Here is a 21,079-nt window from a genome sequence, read left to right as displayed (position 1 = left end):
AGGAATCAAACTTAACAATTCTAATCTCATCTTCTAAAAAAGGGACACAAGAGGCACACATAACATTTGTTGTGAACAACTCACATCCCTAAGGTGATGAATGCTAGGCCCTTATGATTTAGTATTAAAAATGAAAATAAAAGTACCCTAAGAAGGGTAAGGATAAAAAAACTAACAGAGAAAAGCAGTTCTAGAATTTGTTGTCCATAAACACACTGTGAAACAGCCTTCACCTCAAGCCACACACACCCATGCCATTTTAATCTATCTTGCCTCATGGGAAAGGGGATGGTCTGGGGCTAAACTTCCTGGGTTCAAGCCAGGCTTTTCCACTTAACAGCTATGTGATTGTGGAGAAGTTACACAACACAAAGGTTCACTGTCTACAAAACCAGGACACTAAGAGTACCTACCCTCAAGGGTAGTGAGGATTTACAAGCTATATGTGAAATGCTCAAACTGTGTTTCAGCATGTAGTAAATGCTATGAGCAATGAATTAAGAAAATCAAGTTACACTTCACATATGCTAAGAAACCTGTCTCCAGTGGTAAAGACCAATAAATGGTTGGACTGTCATCACAGCACTGCCAGTCAAACAGCATATGTACCATAATATTATATAGAGAAGTATCAAGACTTAGCCACACACAGGTTTTCCTTCTTAATTTCAAGATGAAAGATATAGAATCAATGTGTCATGTTTTTAAAAAAAAGCTACAGGAAAGTTCCTTTAAGGAGAGAGAAGGGGAGGGAAAGAAACAGAGAAAGACAGAGAGACAGAGAAAGACAAAGAAAGACAAAGAGAGACAAAAAGAAAGAAAAGCTTATGTGCCAGATCTGTCTTGTCTTCTTTTAGAGAGCAAGTCAAGAAACAAATCGACCCAGGGCATGCCCAGGTGAAGCTACTCAATGGACAAAGGAAAGGATTCTTTCATTTCTCTCACATTTTTGCTCTCTGATCTAAAGCTCTTCAGTTTAACCTTTACTTGGATAGAATTTATGCTCAGTGTCACATAATCTCACTTTTCACCTTGTTATAACAATTGTCCATTGTGAAAAATGCCTAAATCTCTTAAAGAAAATTTAGATGACACAAAACTGAAAACTAATGGCATGCATGTCTCACTTTTTATGTATGCATCCCTGAGAAAGTACAGGAAACCTTAAATTTAGGAAATTTATAATAAAATTTCAATCTCTTATCAGATGATCTGCTTAAATAATGAGTATATCTGCAACAACTTATAATTAACGGAAATACTGTAATATTTAAACCTAATTAATGTCTGCTAAAAAGTCCTTCAGATTAATTTCAAATGTTACTGATATTGTAGAAAGCATAAATTCTGAGCATTGTTGCTCTTCCATTACAGTCATATTTGAAACTACTTTTTCCACAGATCTTCCCTCCTTATTTATGTATTGTGGAGTTTTACTTCCCTTTCTCCCTCTTCAAAGTCATGTCAGGTAGTGTTTAACTGGACTGCTCAAAGTTAAGATGTCCCAAATGGAATATTATTTTGCTCCTTCTAAAAATTTGCAAAGGTCCACTTAAATTAGAAGTATACATTCAAAGATAAATTATCTCAGACTGAGCACAAAGATACCAATTAAAATCACTAAAAAGCCTTCCCTCCAACTCAGATTATCAAAGGGAACATTCAGAATGTGAGAAAAGGGAGAATAATATTTAGGGGGTAGGAAAGGAAAGCAAATGATCATAGATTCAAATAGGTTACATCAAAAATAGGTCAACTTGGGGAAACACTAATATACTTAACCTACTACCAACAAAAGGGTAATATAGAGGACCTTAAAAAGTTTCCTTTGTTCTAAAAGTTTGAATCTCCCACCTCTTCCACTCAAACCCAGATTGTTCTTAATGTCATTTCTCAAACACGTTTTGTACCTTTCTACTCATGCCACTCCCTCTCTGGAATATTCTGCCCAGCTTCCACCTACAACTGTTTCTCTGTACTTCCCAGCTGCTTTTTACTTCCTTTAAGAAGCTCCCCTCGAAGACACTGGTCAGAAATGTGTTCCTCCCATTTCCCAATACTACCCTACACCATAATTATAATGACCTTTACTTCCAAAGGGCAAGAAACCCCCAGTATTGCTCAGACCATTCTGTATACTTTGTAAATGGGATTAAGACCAAAGTATGTTAGTTACTTTTTTAAAAAACTAAGATAAATATAAAAATCCTGTGAAAACTGCTGTAAAATTTTATTTTGGGATTCAGATCAGCCTGAGTCTAGATTCAAATCCCAGATACTGTTCTATGTACTACCTGGATGGTCTTTGATATGTCACTTAATCACTCTGAAACGCATGTCACATCTGTGAAATGGGAATATCATCTCTTCTACAAGATCACTATAAGGATGAAATGGGAATGTACATGAATTATCACCACATAACTGGCATAAATCATTTAATAAAATATGTATTACTAGTTTGCAAAAGACAACCTAATCTGTGTATTGTTTCTTTTGCCTAAATTATTCACAAAAGGATCCTTTCTACTGAATATAAACAATTAAAGGAAAAATTAAAACAAGAGGAATACAGCACAATTAAATTTTTCTATATGAGCCTACCACATAAAGACCTTCATGCCTATAAATAAAAAGTTTACAATTTCAAGAAGAGAATGTTTATAAGGTGTTTCCACTTTAAGAATGAAAGATGCATTCTCTTTTAATCCTCAAAGGGGTGACTATATCCGTGAAAAACCTGAAAGATCAATATTTAAAATGAATCTCAAGTATCTCAGTGTGTCTTAAAATATATAAAAAAATCAAACAGATCAACAGTCCTAAAGGAGTTTAAGTCCTCAAGTTAGATGTCATGGAAAAACACTGATGCAAACAGGGGAAAGGTAAATCCCATTGTTTCTGTGGTAAAATTTGCTTCCATTCTGTAAAGAAGGCCTGGGTAACTGAGGGACAGCAGCAAGGATTATGCTCTGAAGGGAAAACAAGTTAGGGTTTAGATTTTTATAGCTAGCTCCCCACCCACCCCATACAAAAATCCAAGGAAAATAAAATGATCAAGGTGACAAAATTTTTCACAGGAAGCAGCTAGGAAATAGGACGACAGACACTGGTTCTCAAATTTTCTGGTTTTCCTAAAGTAGCTTTTTATCCATTGTTAACTCCAAGCTACCATGAAGGGTAAGTTTAATAGCTAAGTATACATGTAGAAGAGGTCTAAAATTCTGCCATTAAATAAATTAATGGACAAAGAAAAAACACATGCAGATGTTCCAGAGATTATTTTAGTCAATGCATCAGGAAAGTAACAGAAAGATTAATAGTTCATATCACTTACATAAATTACTGAAATTTAGCACTGCAGGAATTTTTGCTTACCTGCCACACACCCACAATTGCATTGGCTACTAATATAAGTAAAATTACAAAGGGTTCTACAAAGGCTGTAATTGTTTCTTCACCTTCTTCAAACCAAGCCAAAACCTAAAAAAGAAATGGCATGTGTTAGAATTATGTGTTTTTAGGCTTAGTGCCACTTTACAACAAAAGTGGTGGACACTAAAGGTTGACACAATAGACAAAATCTCTTTTCCTACCATCCCTAGAAACAAATGGTGGCAAAATGTAATGACATAAACATTTTTAACCATTTAGATAACTATTTTACCATGTACTGTAGCTACTTTAAGATTCATTGTTGGATTCCATTACCACCTTAGTTTTGCTCTAATATGAAGTACAATGTGGCTTAGCTCATAGCTTTTAAATCTTAAAGTTACGGCTATTGAACTAGGAGTTAATTCTCTGCTAATTTTTTGGGGGCAGTGTTCAGTTATAAATGATGTTTTTGAACTTAAGACATCTCTGAAATGCTGTACTGCTATAATAGATGTCTTGTAGAGGATAACCTTCAAAATACATGCCTGATCTCACAACAACCTTGCAGTAATTCTGATGACCTTCAATACCACTGAAATAAGTGGAGCATTAGTAGTGTATATACTGTAAAATTTTGACTCATTACTTTTACTATGAATTTATGCCAGATGGATATTATTTGATATGAATACTAAATAAAAAAATTTGTTGATTAGCTTTTAATGAAATCAATAATTTAAGTTTTATTTCTTCTGAACATAAACATAAAATGAATGGGATTTATTTCCCAAAATAATTATTTTATTTGGATTTTAAAACAATTATTACAGGAAAAAATACATTAGCTTTTAAGGGTACTGTTAAGAAGTTGTATAATTTTGATTGTCAAAAATTATTAAGATCTATGTAGTAAATAATGAAAGTACTGTTTTGATACTTTTTATGTCATATATGATTTATGGCAGTAATGAAACCATCTGAGTACATTTGTACTTAGTGCAATAATTAAAGCTTTTACACAAATAGCAAACAATCAGAAAGTTGATTAAGGCAAGGACCAGCTTGAATTTTGCAAGTAAAGGAGGGTGACAATGAATTAACAAGAGATAATCAAATTGAGCAGGAAAAAAATCCAGAAGACACCAAGACCAGGTCCAGACAGATGCCAATCACCACTGAACTAGGGCAGGCAGGAAACCAGAATGAACATAAATGTTACTGAAAGCTTTCAATAGGGCATTCCTGGTGTTAAGGCCAGGCCTAATGCCAGAACAAAAACTTCTCTAGGAAGTTATAAATTTTGATAGATGCAAGATCATAGATGCAAGATCACAGCTGCTTTGATACTAGCCTCTCAAACATTTGCCAAGGAGAGCTTATCAGAAGAAGCCTGATTAGCTCAACCTGAGGGGTAATGAGGACCTTTCCAAAAGGTCAGTGAGGTATTAGCAACTGTAAGATAAGCTTCACACCTTGTTAAAGCAGTATGAATTTCCCTCTTGGCAGCTAGGGCTGAGGAACAAACTTAAAGCAATACTCCCTAACAGCTGGAGCAGAAGAAAAGACTAAGGCAAGCAATGACAGGACTATCAGAGCAAACCTCTGTTTCAAGAAATGGGTGATTCCTCTGCACAAGTGGTATTCATCAATAATGTAATAATCCTAATCTGTACGATGCAATAGCCTCTTCCTCCACTATATGACCTCAAATGTTCATGTGTAAGAAATACAGGCATAGTTATTTGAAGGTTCTACAGGTAATAATTACTAATTGCTAATAAGAAACTAGTGGGCAAATTTTTTAGGGTTGAAGGATGGTGATGAACCTATTTAAAATTGATAGACATTTAAAAAAATATTCAGGAAATTGGTGTTTATGTTGAAACTACAAATAACCTAAAAACCTAAATGCAATAGCCCAAAATGATGATCAACCATACTTCCCTAATCCAATCATGTTCAGATCACACTGTGCAATCCTTCATGATTTTGTTCTATTGAAAACCTCTTTTGTGTAACTGGGAAGATGATACTGACAAATTAAGACTTCACAAGATAGGAACCGGGATAGAGGAAAGGAGAGGCAAACTGGACGACTAACACATTACCAAAATGCAAGGTGTCTTTTTAGCATAAAAGTAGTCAGTTCCTAATTATGGTTCACAAGAACTTATACAAAACATATTTATACAAGAAAGGGGGAATGTTTCTACAAATCTTTATTGAGAACAGGTTGAACATAAACGATTATCTGTTGCTTTTGCCTTTGTCCGCTGTTGTAGCCCCAAGGCCTAGAATAGTCTCTGTACATAGCTAATATCCACTAAATATTTATTGAACAGACACATGATTGAATGAAACAAAATCTCATACCACCTCTAAGGTGCAAGACCCTAAATGGCAGTATGTGAACTTAAAACATTAAGACAGCAAAAAGGTAACCAACTTCATCATTATGAAAGGAAAGTGAAAGAAAGGGTCACCTAATATAGTTTTAGGCATAAACAATGTCTCTTTGCACTATTGCTCTGCACTATTAATACAGTAACAGTACTTGTCTTCTGGGGCTTATTATGTATTTAGCAAGTTCAAAGTTTGAAACTTGCCAATCCTACTCAAAGTAACTACTTGCTAACAAACTCTCAACCACTATTTAAACTGCTTAGATAGGATCGGGTATCTTCTGTTATCACTAAGACTGATATCCGTATATCACGGTATCTTCTGACAGGACAGCAAAAGATGCTGGAGAGCAGAGCTTTACGTATGAAAAGCAAATTTTAATTCAAGGTAGAGGTACATACTGGTATAAAGTGGGTGACAGTCATGTTACTGTGACTCAGTTATATTATCTACATGTTAAATTAATAATGTACTGAGCTCTTAATGAGACCAAAAAAAAAAAAGAGAGAGAGATAAGCACACTTTTAAGACTGAGGGCACAGGCCTGCATTCCCCCTTATATTGGTAGAAACCTGAGATGCCTTTGGGCACTAAAAACACTTGTTTAGTGTAGAAATTTACATAAAAAACATTTTTAAAAGAGTAAATGGAAATTAAACACTTCACAAGAACCAAAAAGTACCATAACAATTTTTTGGGGTAGGAAACAAAAATTCTTTCGACATTAAAAAAAAGGGGGGAAGAATTAGGCTACTTTTCTTCTGATCCAGACACAAAGCTTATTAGAAACACTTTACTGTTTTCAGACTTTGGGAATGCAATCTTCTTTAAACACAAAACCACACACACACATTCACCTTTCAAACCAAGTTTTAAAGAAGGACTCTAAATGAATTATTTAAACCAATCAGTAAACACACCCATCCTAATCCTTTTTTAAAGCAAGAAATTAAAGGAAAACAGTAAAAATTTTTGAATCATTACCTAATACAGTATCAAATGCTTCTAGAATACATTGTTCTGAGAAAGCCAAAGTAATTGATTTCATATATTTTGAAAATGCTGCCAACACAAACACACCCAGATATGTTACATCAAAAAAAGCACTAACTTAAGCTCTAAAAAAAGTAAGAACATTTTTAAAGGGCCAAGGAGTAAAAGACATATTATTCAAATGTAAGTGAAAAGTTGAGAAGTGTCTTAGTCTAAGAAAGTTTTATTAGGATTTTAGGATCAATCTAAGTAGCTGAGATGGGGAAATGGGGGTAAAGGGTAGATTAGTTTACGCAAATTGTTACTACAGAGGAATTTATGATTCAGATGAGGCAATATGGCCTTCATGCTCACCTCTTTGAGGTCTTTTCTCAACTGACACCTTCTTAGAAGCCTTTGCTGACTAACCTATTTGAAAACTGTACTCTGTTCCCCATACTCCCTTATTCTTTCTACCCACTCCCCTTCTGCTTTTCTTTTCTCCACAGCACTATCACTGTCCAACAGATTATATATTTTACTTGTTTATTATGCCTTCACCAGAATGTTAGCTCCAGGTCAGAGACTTCATCTATTTTGTTCAATGCTGTATCCCCAATGTCTATACCAGGTCCTCAATAAATTCTAACAAAGCAGTGAAAGAGGAAAAACAGGCATTCCAGTTAAGCAACCATACAAAGTGTTTTATGAAGGCCAAAGTTGGTGACCAAGGAGGCTGAAAAGACAAAGTGAAAGGACAGAATGTCCTGAATGCCAAAGTAAGGAATTTCTAATGTAACTTTATATGAAATGGGAAATATACAGCCCTTCTTCCAATCCAAGTGACCTTAAAACCAACCAACCAACCAACCCACACTATTTTGGTGACTATGACAAGTAATTAAGCTTTTTTGCTACAGGTCACAAGTGTAGAAGATTAATGCAGTTTCCTATGTTCTGCCACTGCCAAATATTAACTCTGGTTAACAGTTTACTACTTAGTTTGATATTTGAAATAAATCACTAAAGCCTAGAATTTTTTTAACTTGGGCAGAACCTAATAATGTATATAAGAACTGCCTATTCACTTATCCAAAAGAACATGAATAATCTATGGTGTTTTTCCTGTTCAACTAATAGGAATAAACTACCACAAAAAAGACTCAGTGCTCTTTTAAAAGACAAATGAAGAATGAAAAGATCAGGTGTTAACGTAGCAGTCGTCCCAACCTCACATGAAGAAAAATCAATCAAATAGGTTCTGTACCTGCAATTTCTTTATCAAACAAATCAAAGCAAATTAAGTAACAGTACTTCCTGAACACTTCATTTTCTCTAGCAAACTCATAAAATAAAAATGTAACATAGTTCATTTCCTGAGCAATAACTCCTTTTAATTATCAAAAAGGTAACTCAAATTTCAACTCTAAAACATAGCTCAATAAAGCCATAAAAACCCAACATCCTACCTTACAACAAAATTAAAGCATTTAAAAATCTATTTGAAAATGCCTAGAAACTCCAAACTCCTTACTTTAAAGTCACACACATTATTAATTCAAAATGTTAGAATATAAAGTCACTCAAAACTAGCCAGAGATCCTATACAACCCAAACAGTGAGTAGTTTATTAGAAATAATGTCACTGATGTTATAACACTGCCTTAAGTCATATACACAGAATAACATGATAAAAATTTACCTCTGGCTTGAATACACTAGCTAATTAACTTCTAAGAGGTCGCAGATGACCTTATTGAACCCTGGTATTTTAACTGCCAAAGCTGAGACTATTTGAGAATTATGTAGCTAAAGGTAAGTATTATCCTAGTTCAAACATAGCATTTGTTTTGCCCCATGACAATGCACTGAAATTAGGTTATCACAGTTCTACTCCTTTATCTTTATTGGTAAAGCAGCAGCCATTTACTTTGGGAGGGAGTTAAGAAAAGAGACATTAAAGAGATATAGAATGGTTAATTCAGGATGCTGAATGATTTGCTATTACATTACCTTGACTTTATTCAATGAAAATGAAAGAAAAGATTCATGAGGACTAAATTATTAATGGCTACACATCACTTGGCTAACATCGCATGATATATTAAAGTCTCACGGCAGAATATGTATAAAGAATTACTTGAAAAAAAGTTCACCTCTTGCCAATTTTTAACCCTTATCTAAAGAAATGCTTTATTTTGTTCTCAAAATAGCCCTTTATGGTATGGTTATAAAAAAAGCCTGAGGTAGATGCTCGGGGCTTGCATATACACAAACATAAAAAACGAAATCTTGAAGCTGTGTCAATTTTGCCAAAGCCCGAAATTAGTAGTGCACTTGGTCAATTTCACTGCTCATTGATTTTTATAAAGTAAAACACTGTAATTCAAGTACAAAAGGCAGCTCATGCTGTTAGGATTAGGAACATCTGTGTCCTATTCGTGACCATTTTTAGGAAAAGTACCAAGAAGTCCACTGCCCAAGAAAAAATGCAATTAGAAAAAACTGAACAGAAAAAAATATTAATAACCTAGAAATATTCTCACCAACCCTATCACCTTTCTTCTGCAGTTCTTTGCATTTCACCAGTCTCTTAGCAACGACACGACTCAAGCAGGTAAGCAGACACAGACGAAGAAAAAAACACTTTCTCTTTCTTTTAAGATCTAGAACCAACTGTACGGAACCTTATTCTCTCAACCTAGAAATCACTCAAGACAGGGGTCCAATTTAGATAAATACACTACCCTAAAGGTCAGTGACCAAATTTGGTCAACAGCAGTGCCATCACTGCCGTCATCATTCTTGTCACTGTCAGAAACAACTGTCACCTTGCCATTAGGAGGAAGTGAGAGCAACTGGAATATTCCTTTTGTAAGGTCTATTTACAGACTACAAAGAGTCCAACATCATCTTAGTATGATGTTACACAATGGAAGAACCCAAAACAGAAAAGGTCTTCAATAAAGAATTTTTTGATATTAAAAGCTGATAAACCACAAGAATCTGTAAGACCGTGCAACATTTGGGACAAGTCCTAACTGCACTGTAAATGTCAGGCATTTACTTTCTGTACACCAATGGCTTCAAGTGATTTATGACTTTAAAATACCTAGGTTTAAAGAAACAAAACAAGAACATGGAGACATAGCTTATCTCCCAAATACCTAACAGTTCTCACCTAACAGACATCATTTTTTTCCTGGTTTTTCATCTATGGAATACTCTCAACTGTTGGGAGAGAAAATTAATTTCTTTATACTTACAAAAGATATACATGCTGCCAGCAATAAAATTCTAACTAGTAAGTCTTCAAACTGCTCAATCACAAGTTCCAGCAAGGTTTTCCCTGTTAGAAACAAACATATCTGTTGTAAATTTCTTCTTGACATCAGCACACGAAAAGGTGGGTGGGGGTGGTGAAGAAAGGAGAGAACATGTTAAGATTAGTTACCTTCTTCAGCCGGTAACTCTGTAACATGTAGAAATTCACCAGGCAACATGTCAAGGGAGGAAGGAAAAAAACATTTTAGCACTCTTTCTAAAAAGATTTACTAAAATTATGTCCATGAAAGACATACCTGGATATGTTATCATTTAACCATTTTTAATGGAAACCAGACCAAAATAATACCGCAGAAAAATATACACAATACTTGTAACCAATGGCCCTGGGTCTACCCCGAAGCGTAAAACCTCATCGCTACCTTAGCAGGGCTCCTGAAACGAGGAGTCATTTCAGCTTTGTCATCACTTCTGCCAGATGTGTTAGCTTTGGGTAGTACAAGAACGGTCAGAGGCATTGTCAGCTACAAGGACGCCTCATAAACCGGCTGGGGACGAGAAAATGTCTCGCAAGGCTCAACCCAGCTGCAGGACTCATCCCTCCCTCCACCGGGGCCAGTTGCTGCTGGGGAGAAGCCTCCAAGATAGTTGCCTGCGGGGAAGGTCAAGGGCTTGAGCGACGAGGAAGTCGAGCGGAGGCCCACACGCGACCCTGATGCCGCCCCCAACGCCTGCAGACCCTCTCCCGCAGGGACGGCACGCAGGCTCTACCTGCCGCCCGGAGCCCTCCTCGGGCGCGGAGCCGAGACCCACGAGGTGGAGCCCGGTCAGCCATCTTCCCTGGCTCTCGGGCCCGCGCCGGGCCCCTGCAGCCCTGGCACCTACCGTTGGAGCCCCATCTCTCCTTCAGCTTCTTGACCTGCTCCAAGCTCAGCCCCGTGCTCTCGTTGACGCCGAAGTGGCCCAGCACCTCCTCCACCGTCTTTGTGTGCGCGTTCTCCATGGCTGCGGCGGCCCGGCCGGCCTCACCTCCTGTCCCCGAGGCTTCCTTGCCTCCGCCTCGCACTCGGGCCGCGGGCTCGTGTCACCCCGGGCGCCCAGGCGCGGACTGGCGTCTCCCCCGCCGCCTCCTCCTCCCGCCGCTTCCGCCCGGCCGGGCGCTGAATCACCCCGGGCCCCCACCCCCAGAATAACCGCCCCTCTAGCTGCGCGGCTCTCGCCGGCGCCCGACCTGGGCTCAGCTGTGCGGGGGGGGAGGGTCTGCCGACCTCCCTCCCCTCCTTAGAAGGGAGGGCCTCCTACGCCGTCAACCGTCTGCAAGGAGCGCAGGCCGCGGCTCCCGAGCCCTCTCCCCGCTGTCCTGAGGTGACTCTCGGCCCCACCCGGGCCGGAGGAGGGGGCGCCCTGCCGATCCCCGAGGGCGGAACAGAGCGAAGGCAGCGACCGGCGGGATAGTGCGGACGCGCTCGCCCTGTTCTTTCAGCTCAGAATCCCCGACAGCGGCGGAGGAAACTGCAGCGGACGAGAAAGAGGTGGCGTCGGGGACGGCTCGGCGGCGGCTGCTCTAATAGCATTTATCCGCCGCTGCCTCCCCTCTCGCCGCCACCGCGGCATGTGGACGCTGCTCATTGGCCGAGAGAGCCCAGCGCGGCGCGGGCGGCGCAGCCCCGCCCCCTCCCCCCGGAGTCCTCCCTCCCGCGCGACTCGCGCCCACGCCGCCGCTTAGGTCCCGCCCCCTCCCGCGCACCGCCCCCAGGAACCCGGATCTAGGCCCTCACGCGCCGCGCTTCGCCGGTTCAGTATGCGCCGTGGTAGGCGGGCTGGCCGAGGTTGAGCTCGCTACCTAGCCGGGACGCAGGTGGCTTCCAATCCCACCCTTCCCCAGACGTAGACCCGAGGCGGTTAGAGGCTGCGCCGAGGGAACTGCCTGCCTTTCGGGACCAGCCGTGGGCCGGGTGGATGGCTGGGAAGGTGATGCGAGGAGAGGGAACTCTCCGCGCGGGCTTCCCGAGCGCCCTCGCGCTGGTGTCCTTGGTTCGCCCCTTCTGCATCCGCCTGCCGGCCGCGCTCGGCATCCTAATCTGTCTCCTTAAGAGCCCCCCCTCAGGAACCAATGGGAGGAATTCTTCAATTCATACCCCACAAAGGCAAAATCCTTCCTCTGTTGCCTCGGGAATACTGCATCCCATACCCGCTCTGAGAGCTACACTGCACGCCAGTATCAGCCCTTCGCCCGCGGGTTTTGTGCTCCAACTGAGGGAATCCCACTCTTGGGGGAGGAAGAAGGTTTGATTTTATTTTTGATAGCCCACACAGCCTTTGGTACACGTCTGCATAAAAGTCACAGGTTGTGCTGCTCTTAACTGCTAAAAAAAACCAGCGGGAATTGGGCTAGAAGGTGCTTCGCCTGCCCATGAAGACCACAGCTATTTTCTAGATTCCCACTTTCCCCAATAGGAAGAAAAAGGGCTAATTTCCAAAACCTACTCTTATACCACAAATAGTTGGCTCTTGAGGTCTGCAACAGAACCTAGGAACATCAAAGTAAAAGGAATTTTGCTTATGTAAAGAAGTTAGACTACTTTAGCAACAATTTGAATCACAAAGAGCAGCTTTCTTAAGGCAGTGTGTCCCAGAATGAAAGCATTTAGTCACCGTCTGTGTTTGGCAATAGAGTTCCATCCACGTGAGCCAAAGCAAGCCAAAATCATCTCCGTTGTCCAAGATGGGTCAGCAACATATGCAAATCACAGTGCATTCCCCAGCTGAAAAAATCAGGCATGTCATTTCATTTAATTACTTCCAAAGTTGGCATGCAGTTTTAATACTCGGAAAAGGACCATCAAAACCCTACACAAAACAAAATTCTAGTGTATGGCAATGCACTAAGAGCAGCAAGGTGGAAACTGGTTAGGTCACAGAATGGGAGCCTCCCCCAGAAGCCACACGTGGTTGCATGCTGGGGGTGTGGTAATGCAGGGCTGGTGGTTCTCTTCTCTCTGAGACCAGGTCTGCACCACTCTCTACCAGTTCTTCTGCCTCACCTCATCTCTGTCAGCACAACAGAAGCACGGCAGGGAGGATTGTTAACCTTTCTCAGTCTGGAAATCATCTTGGGCATTTGACTTTGCATCTGTTTTCATGGCTGCCTCTCTGCTTGGGGTTGTAAGCACCTCTGGTGTGATCATGAGCTCCTTGAGGGGTTCCTGACCTTGGGTTTTGTGCTGAATGTACTTCCCTAGATCTTGTCATGCTTAGTTCCATCTTATTCAGATCTCAGATCTCGGAGATGTCTTGGTTGACCACTTAAAGAGACTCCTCTCCCAAGTCACTCTCCTTGTCACGTTATTTAGGTTTATTCTCTTCACAGCACTTATCTGTGATACTGTATTTTGTTCAGCTGTTTACCTCCTGTCCCACCCTACTAGGATATATGCTCTATGAGAACAGGGGCTTGTCTAACTTAACTTGTCTACGCTTAGGACACAGAGCAGTCTCTGGTATTCACTCATCAACTAGGATATACACTCTTTGAGAACAGGGGCTTGTCTAACTTAACTTGTCTACGCTTAGGACACAGAGCAGTCTCTGGTATTCACTCATCAACTAGGATATACGCTCTTTGAGAACAGGGGCTTGTCTAACTTAACTTGTCTACGCTTAGGACACAGAGCAGTCTCTGGTATTCACTCATCATTTACTGAACGCCTACTGTTTGAATGAATGAATGAGTCCTTCCTACCATCCCTGATCAGTGACTTGCAGAGAACTTTGCCATGGAGGCCCTTAGCAAATTTTTGCTGAATTCAAGTACAGTAATTTCCCAATTCGTGAAATAAACATGAGGGACTCTGAACTACCTGCCTCATGGGAATGACTGTGAAGGTTAGGTTTAGAACAGAAACAAAATTAGGCAACATTAAAGGTTTCTCAAAGATGAGTAAAATGCAAGTTCACGTTGGTACTGTTGCCACATTGTCATCACCCATCCCAGACTGTTTTTTGCAAGTCTTCCATTTACTGGAGATTGGAATACTCCCTTAAACTGAAAGTGTGATTTTTAGCCCAGGGTTGGACCCCTTCTATGTCACATACCAAGTACACCCTTGGTTCCTCAACCTATTGCTGTCTCTGAAATCGTTGTTCATACGTGGCCAAAATTTAGCTTAAACTCAGTCTCCCAAGAGCAGAAAAATCTAGTTTCTTTTATGTAGAAATAAACTTATGCTCCATTTATTTTATGCATTGAATTATACATGCTTGCTAGCATGGTTTAAAAAATGTAAGAATGGATTTTAGAAGTACTCTATTTTTCTCCAAGGATTGCAGCTATTTTCAATAATTGAGGACAGGGAAAGGAAAAAGAAGAGAAAGAAAGTTGGGTGATTTGATCAAACAACCTCAAAGGAAGTAATTAAGGAAGACATTAGCTGGTAGTAGGCAGGCTAGTTTTAAGAGCCAGGCAGACAAGGCCTAGTAGAAAAAAACGACTTGCGGAGCCCCTGGCCAACTTCCCAACCATCTACAGCACTCCTATAAAGCTATGGAGATTGTGAAATTCAGTCTGTGCCATATTGGGAAGCTCTAATCATTAAAGCAATCTCATTCTGGGCTGAATCTGCCTTCCACTGACTTCAGTGCATTGGTTCCTGTTGAGCTCTCTGGAACATCTCTGAGTAAGTTTAATCCCTCCCCTGTATGAGATCCCTTTGAGTATTTCAAGATATCTATGGTGCTTTATAAAAGTCTCTTTTCTCAACTGCAAAGAATACCTCAGTCCCTGAGCTGTCCCTGCCCAACCCTCCCTCCCCCATAGCAGGAGTCTGCAACCCCTCAACATCCTCGTTGTCCAGTCCTGGAGACACCCAACACGAGACACGTAAGTCTGGGCACCGTCTCACAGTGGAATTGTCCACCTTTGTTCTTTGATGATTTGCCCTGCACATTGCTGATTTGTGTTAACAATCAACTCAAAACTGATTCCTGTATATATAAACCACAGGCATGTTAATAAATCTTCCCATCGTGTGCTTGCACTGGTGATTCTTTTTAACCCAGGCACTGAACTCTCACTATGATGGAATGAATGTGCTCGTGCTCATTTTGGCCCAGTCTTTTGTGGCCTTTTGGAGTTTCATCTTCAAGCAGTGTTTTAACTCTATGTCCTAGCTTGGTTTACACACACGTTTGATAAGCATGAGTTAACAACTTCTGTGTCTTTATCCAAGAGAACCTCTAGACATTCATTCCAGATTGCAGAATGACCAATCAACTGGATTTAGTTGGTCACCTGCTATGAATCAATTGGACTACAGGTTCCAAAGTCAGGAAAATGAAAATCTTAAAGTTCACTCCCTGCCTCCTTCTTCTGTGGTAATACTTCATTATACATCATTGGAAAGACTATTTTTTGGTTGAGACCCTGATGTAGTCAGCTTGACTTAAAGGATCGTGTTATATGAAGAATACATGTTTATGTACCAGACTCAGAACTGGCACAGTAAGGTGTTTACACTGAGAGGCAGGTGGGAACTAAGGCCATCCAACTTAGTCACATCTGCCATCTCTTACCAACTCCAGAACACAAGCTAGTTGAGTGGAGTGATGGGCAGAACTGTATACGCTACTTAAATTCTTTGTTATGTAAGTTAAGTCTCTTAAGGTATCAATGGGATGTTAGTCCATTGCACTATTACATAGGCCACATTTCTCCATTAGAAGTTAATGAGAGGGCACTGTCAAATGTGTGGCAAAGCTTGAGGTACATTGTCTGTAACAGTCTCCAAGTCCACACTCTTGTGACCTTTCTGCAGAAATGTGCCCGGTTTGGCACGGCTTGTATTACTGAACACATACCAGAGCCTAGTGACCATCACTTTTTCTACATGCCCACAAACTATAACTTTAACATCTGAGAATTTGCCAGACTTAACAATGTCTTTCCCAGAATTGGCCTCTCTGCCTCCATCAATAAGCATTCTTTTGATGGCTCAGTGTCAGAAAGTCAACTGACTAGCTTATGTTTATGTAAAAGGGACTTATTGGTAGTAAATTCCAAATTTAGAACAGCTTGATCCAGGTGCTCAAATAAAGCCACTGAGAATCCCTCTCTACCTCTTGGCTCTGTGGTTTTCCTTTACTTTTTACTCTCACGTAGGCTCTCTCCAGGGGATAGTGACCTCCAGCATCTCCAGTTTGCAGTTCACCAAGTTTAGTGATGTCCACGGAGGGAAAAGCCTAATATTTATTCAGTCCACGTGCTCCCCCTGAAGCAGGGACTGTGCTCAGCCCCATATGAATTATATGGACTGAGAGTGGGGAAGAAACAGTTCCCTGCAGCAGTGGTTTTCAAATTTTGGCATTCATTGACATCAGCTGAGGGGGCTTGTGAAACTAAAGGGCTGGCCCTTCCTCCAGAATTCCCATTCACTAGGTCTGGGATGGAAGCTAAGAATTTGCATTTCTAGTAAGTTCCCAGTTGATGTTGACACTGGTAGTTCTGGACCCACACCTGGAAAACAATGTCCTAAAGGAAAGTCTGCTGGTACCACAAGAAGGGGACTGAATGTTGGGTTGGCAACAAAAGAGGAAAGTCAAAGATCTAAGTGGCTTGGAGGAAGCAGAAGGAACTAGCACGGAACCTTGGAAGCTGAGTTTGGAAAGGCCCTAGATAATTCCACTGTGGTTTTCAGTTTCGTCTGCTGTACTACCTCAACTTCTCTTCCAGTCCTAATGTCCTGCTACAACAAACCATCAGACATTCCTCCGCCCCTTTGCTCCGGCTGCTTCCTCTGCTTGGATCTGCCCAGTGGAATCCTGATCATCCTTCAGGATGAAGGCTCAAATCCTATGCCTCCTTGAAAGCCTTCTCTGATAATGGCTGTCTCGGTCATTTCCATCCTTGCCAGCCCAGAATCACTCACCTCTAGTATAGTGACTCAGTGTGGATAAAACGAAAGGTCCTGTGGCCAGGATTCTCACCTGGCCCTGGTTGGCTGGCTCACTACACACGTGTGGGCAATACGTTGCCATTGACTCTATATAAAGAGCCCTGCTCAGTACTCTGGGCGACACGGTGGCAGGGCTGCAAGGCTGCAGGAGAGCAGAGCAGAGGATGGAGTGGTGGCAGCGCTGAGGACAGAGACTGAGATGGCTGTATGGGACGACTGTGCAGGCAGAGAGGCCCAGAGGATGGCTGTGCAGGATGACTGTACAGGCAGAGAGGCCAGAAGACAGCTGTGTGGACAGAGAGGCCCAGAGGCAGACACTGGCTTGCTGCATGCAAACTCGCTCTGAGTGAACGGGATTCTACTGACTGACCTGCCACTGTGGAAATAAAGTTGGGTATAACCTTTTCACCCCAAGAACGTTTTACTGTCATTTTGTTTGGTCACATTGAATCCATAGTGAACTTGCCCGGGGCTGAAGCCCATTGGCAAGACACTCAGGTTTGCACCTGCTTCTCTGGTTCATCCTTTCCAAGCTTCTTTTCATGTGCCTCCAATCTTGAGTAGAAGACTTGAAATGTAGAGTGTCCCAGGTCTTAGGACTTGGCTGCCTTTCCTGTCTGCAGTCTTTCCTTGTGCCCATTGCTTTAAACCCCACCTAAATATGGATGACATACACTGTATATGTCCAGACCTTGCCACTTGACTGGCACATGGACTCACATGTGAGAGTGATAGGTGGGGCATAGGGTGGTAGGCTAGTCACTTCCCTCTGAGAAGTTAGCCAGAAATGTACATAGCTATTTGCATAGTCAGAGCTGAGAACAGCACTGGGGCAGAGGGAACAGCAAACTGGTACACACATATTTAAATAGTACTCTTTCTTTCTTTCATGGCACTTACCACCTAAGTTACTTGTTAATTGTCTTTTCCCACCAGACTATAAAACTCCAGAACAGGGATCATTTGTGATTAGAAGGCATCTGATAATGAATGAATTAGTAGTAATTATTTGCTTTGAGTATTTCAAGCACTCCGTTATTTACTTTGTGTCCCCAGTGCCTGGCATGGTGTGGGGGAATGTAGCAGGTGCTCAGTACATACCTACCAAATTAATGAGGCCCTTCACTGCCTTTGTAATCTCTGGAAAAAAAAATGTTGCCATTTTTTAAAAAATTAAAGAGGCCCATGCAGCAGTGCCAAGCAAAGTACTGTGCAACGGTTTTCCAAACCATAGCTCCCTGATGGGATAATGTAGTTTAAATATAGCAGCTGTTTTTCCCCCCAGTCGGTATGTTCTTTGATTTTTGTGGAAAGACTTCAAAAATTCTCCTCCACTGCCCTCCTTTCTCACCCGCCAAGGTGCTCAGACCTTAAAAGTGAAATGTTTAAGATGCAGCCTCAGAGCTTTGGTGTAAGAATGATCAGTGATTAAATGCAATTTTAATGTTGAAGGATGAGCACTGAGACTCTGCCTTCCAGCCCAGCCGGCGTGCTGCTGTCTGGCAGCCCCGGTAGCACAGTGAGCAGGTAGAGTTTCCCACCGGCAGACATCCAAGGCCTGTGAATGCAACGGATAGGGTTGCAGTGGACAAATTCCTAGAATAGGATCTTTGTTCCCAAGCTGCTGAGCTCACTCCCTTGATGTCCCACAATAGAAAAAAAGGGGTAGTGGGGGGGCATGGTTAGCTCTCCTATTGTGATCCCGCTGTAGTTACCTGATAGTTCACCAAAGATCCCAGGAGGCTGGCTGCCCTCCCAAGTCACCTTGTGATTCTCTCCTGATATTGGAGAAGGGGAAGGAGGGGGACACTGTGTACCTGAGGGACGCATGTCTGGTAAGCCTGATCTGTTCCTTCTGGGAGGATGCATCATGAGCCTCATCTGGCTCCAGCAGTCTCTCCAGGCTGCTGCAAAGGTCCTCTCCTGCACACCCCTGCCTCCTCCCGGCCCTCTCCAGCCTGCCCAGCCTTCATCTTCCCCAGAAGGAGGAAGTCCCGTGTCTCTGTTGCAAGACTTCCCCTCTCTGCTTAGCGTTTGCCTTCTTTTCTTCCATCCTCCTTGCTTCCTTCTTCCACCGGTGGTTTATCTGATCTTCCTCCCCTCCTCAGATGTGGGGTTGATAGGAAGTGCGCTCATGCAGGCCCCCTGGGACAGCCCTGTTCATTCACTCAGTCCTGCACCACTCAGCTCATGTCCTGATTTGGAGACAGATACACCCATTGTAAGGTCCTGTCCTGAGTCTCACATGTTGGAGTCCAGAGATACAAGACAACTGTCCCTGCCAACCCCCGCCTTCTCCTATGGGCTTTCTGTCTCATGGGGTGATAGAACCGTGACCTCGGCTTTAGCCTTCAAGCATAACATTTGAATCTACTCAGGTGGGTCTGATCTGCTTAGATGGGGGATGGGTGGAGTGCAAGAGAGCAAAGACTTGGCTGGAGATGTTTGCAAACATTAGACGTTTCTCTTTCATGACTCATCAGAGGAGAGCAGAGTCCTCCCTCTTCCTGGAATGCTGTAAACCCATGGCCAACTTCTGTCCCTCCCACCCCCAAAATAAAACAACCCATACATAGAGTTTTGTCCTCAAAAATCAGATTTCCCCCAAAGATCTGTCATGGCAACTTGGGAAGCAAGCATTTTTGAGGCCTCAGAGAATAGCCTCTAGGAAGATTTTCTGACCTGAGAGAGAGGGGGCTGCAGGACCGGCATGGTCGTTCACAAGCGAGGACAGTGCATGTGTTGTTAGGATGGGTCTTTGGAAGGAAAGTGTCTCCACTCTCCCCTCGCTTCCTCCAATCTTTCTACTTAGTAGCTTCCTACTATAAAACCTGGGATAGACAACCCTTGGATCCAGCTAGTCTTGAGTTCAGGGGTACGTAAATGTTCCAGAAAAAAAATAGGGTGTTCAGATAAAAAGGAAGGAAAGGAGACAAAAAGGAAGACATCACTTATTAAACACATATTTGTTAGGCATGCAATGTGCTAGGAACTTCTCATGTGTTGTCTCCATCCTCAGGGGACGACTGCCTGGTAGGTACCATTATCATTCTTACTTTTTCAGATATCAAAAGCTGACTCTCCAAGAGGTGAAGTCATTTGCTGAAGTCACACAATTAGAAATACTATTCAGTAAACATTGTTAGGAACAGATTATTTGTATGGAGAAGAATTAGCTGGATTCATGCCTCACACCATGAATAAATTTCATTTGGGAGGGAGAGTTAAACTTTGGGATAAAAATCTGTAAAACAATTAAAAGCAACAGCAAAAGCCTATACTTCTGGAAGGGAGATACTTCAGATAAACACTAATTTTCATAACAAATGGTACAAAACAAATGGAGGGAATACATGCTTAGAGTAGTGGAAAGAAACTAGATGATTCTTGAAGAACCTTTTAATTCAACAGTCTGTGATTTTACCACCATGTAAAAGCACTCAAGGAAAAAAGATACATGGGCACATAGATTTTGACTATAGCAAATATCTCTGTGGTTGGCCCTTGGACTGGGTTAATTTCCTGGCCTGATTGTCCCTATTCCCATTGCGGTAAGTGGAGGGGACCATTCAGAGTCCTGCAGTCCCTAGGATGGGGAAGGGACAGCTGTTTAATTCACCGCACTGGGAGCTGAGAAAGAGGCCAAGCAGAAAGTTACAGTCACAGAAAACCGCACAAGGAGGCTTCTGCCAGCATAATGCAGTGACCTGAGCTGGAATTCTGCCAGGATAGTGGGATTAATTTCCCAAGCACTGGCCAAAATGGGCCCAGGGATTTTTATTTTTATTCGTTTTCCATTACAACTGCACAGCAACGCAAACAAGCCCCAAAACAATGTGAGCCACCAAGAGTCATTTTCCCTTTTAGGATGTCACCTCAGTACCATACATCTTGCTGACTTTATCTTACTAAAGTTTAAAATCAAGAGTTTTATTACTCACTTCCCCACCAACAATAATGGGAGAATGTCATAATAATTGCACAATTAAAGCAGGATGCACACAAAGAAGGGAAACAAAACAAGGTGTGCGTATGGAGAAATCAGTGGAGACCTAAGAAAAGATAAGTCTGGCCTTCCCAAACCCCCAAGA

At 41.8% G+C, this 21,079-nt stretch overlaps 1 protein-coding gene across 3 annotated transcripts in view; it reads right to left on the bottom strand.

Annotated features, from left to right (window-relative positions):
• The window catches only part of ATP2A2 (ATPase sarcoplasmic/endoplasmic reticulum Ca2+ transporting 2), a 51,935-nt gene extending 40,292 nt beyond the window's left edge, over window positions 1-11,643 (bottom strand). For 2 of the 3 annotated variants that reach the window (XR_005060233.2, XM_037014246.2), the window contains exons 1-4: window positions 10,924-11,643; window positions 10,208-10,225; window positions 10,020-10,102; window positions 3,379-3,483 (exon numbers count right to left, since the gene is read on the bottom strand). Coding sequence is in view for 1 of the 3 variants with exons in the window: in XM_037014246.2 (XP_036870141.1) it covers window positions 3,379-3,483; window positions 10,020-10,102; window positions 10,208-10,225; window positions 10,924-11,041 (324 nt within the window). In the remaining 2 variants the exon portion in view is untranslated. The remainder of the gene's footprint in view (window positions 1-3,378; window positions 3,484-10,019; window positions 10,103-10,207; window positions 10,226-10,923) is intronic. The other variant, XR_012125545.1, reaches the window with a different exon arrangement.
• Window positions 11,644-21,079: the final 9,436 nt, after the last annotated feature.

Source organism: Manis javanica, chromosome 15, assembly GCF_040802235.1.
Source record: "Manis javanica isolate MJ-LG chromosome 15, MJ_LKY, whole genome shotgun sequence".
NCBI classification, from domain to species: domain Eukaryota; kingdom Metazoa; phylum Chordata; class Mammalia; order Pholidota; family Manidae; genus Manis; species Manis javanica.
The sequence above is the reverse complement of the archived record's forward strand: the minus strand, read 5'-3'. Positions and strand labels throughout refer to the sequence as shown.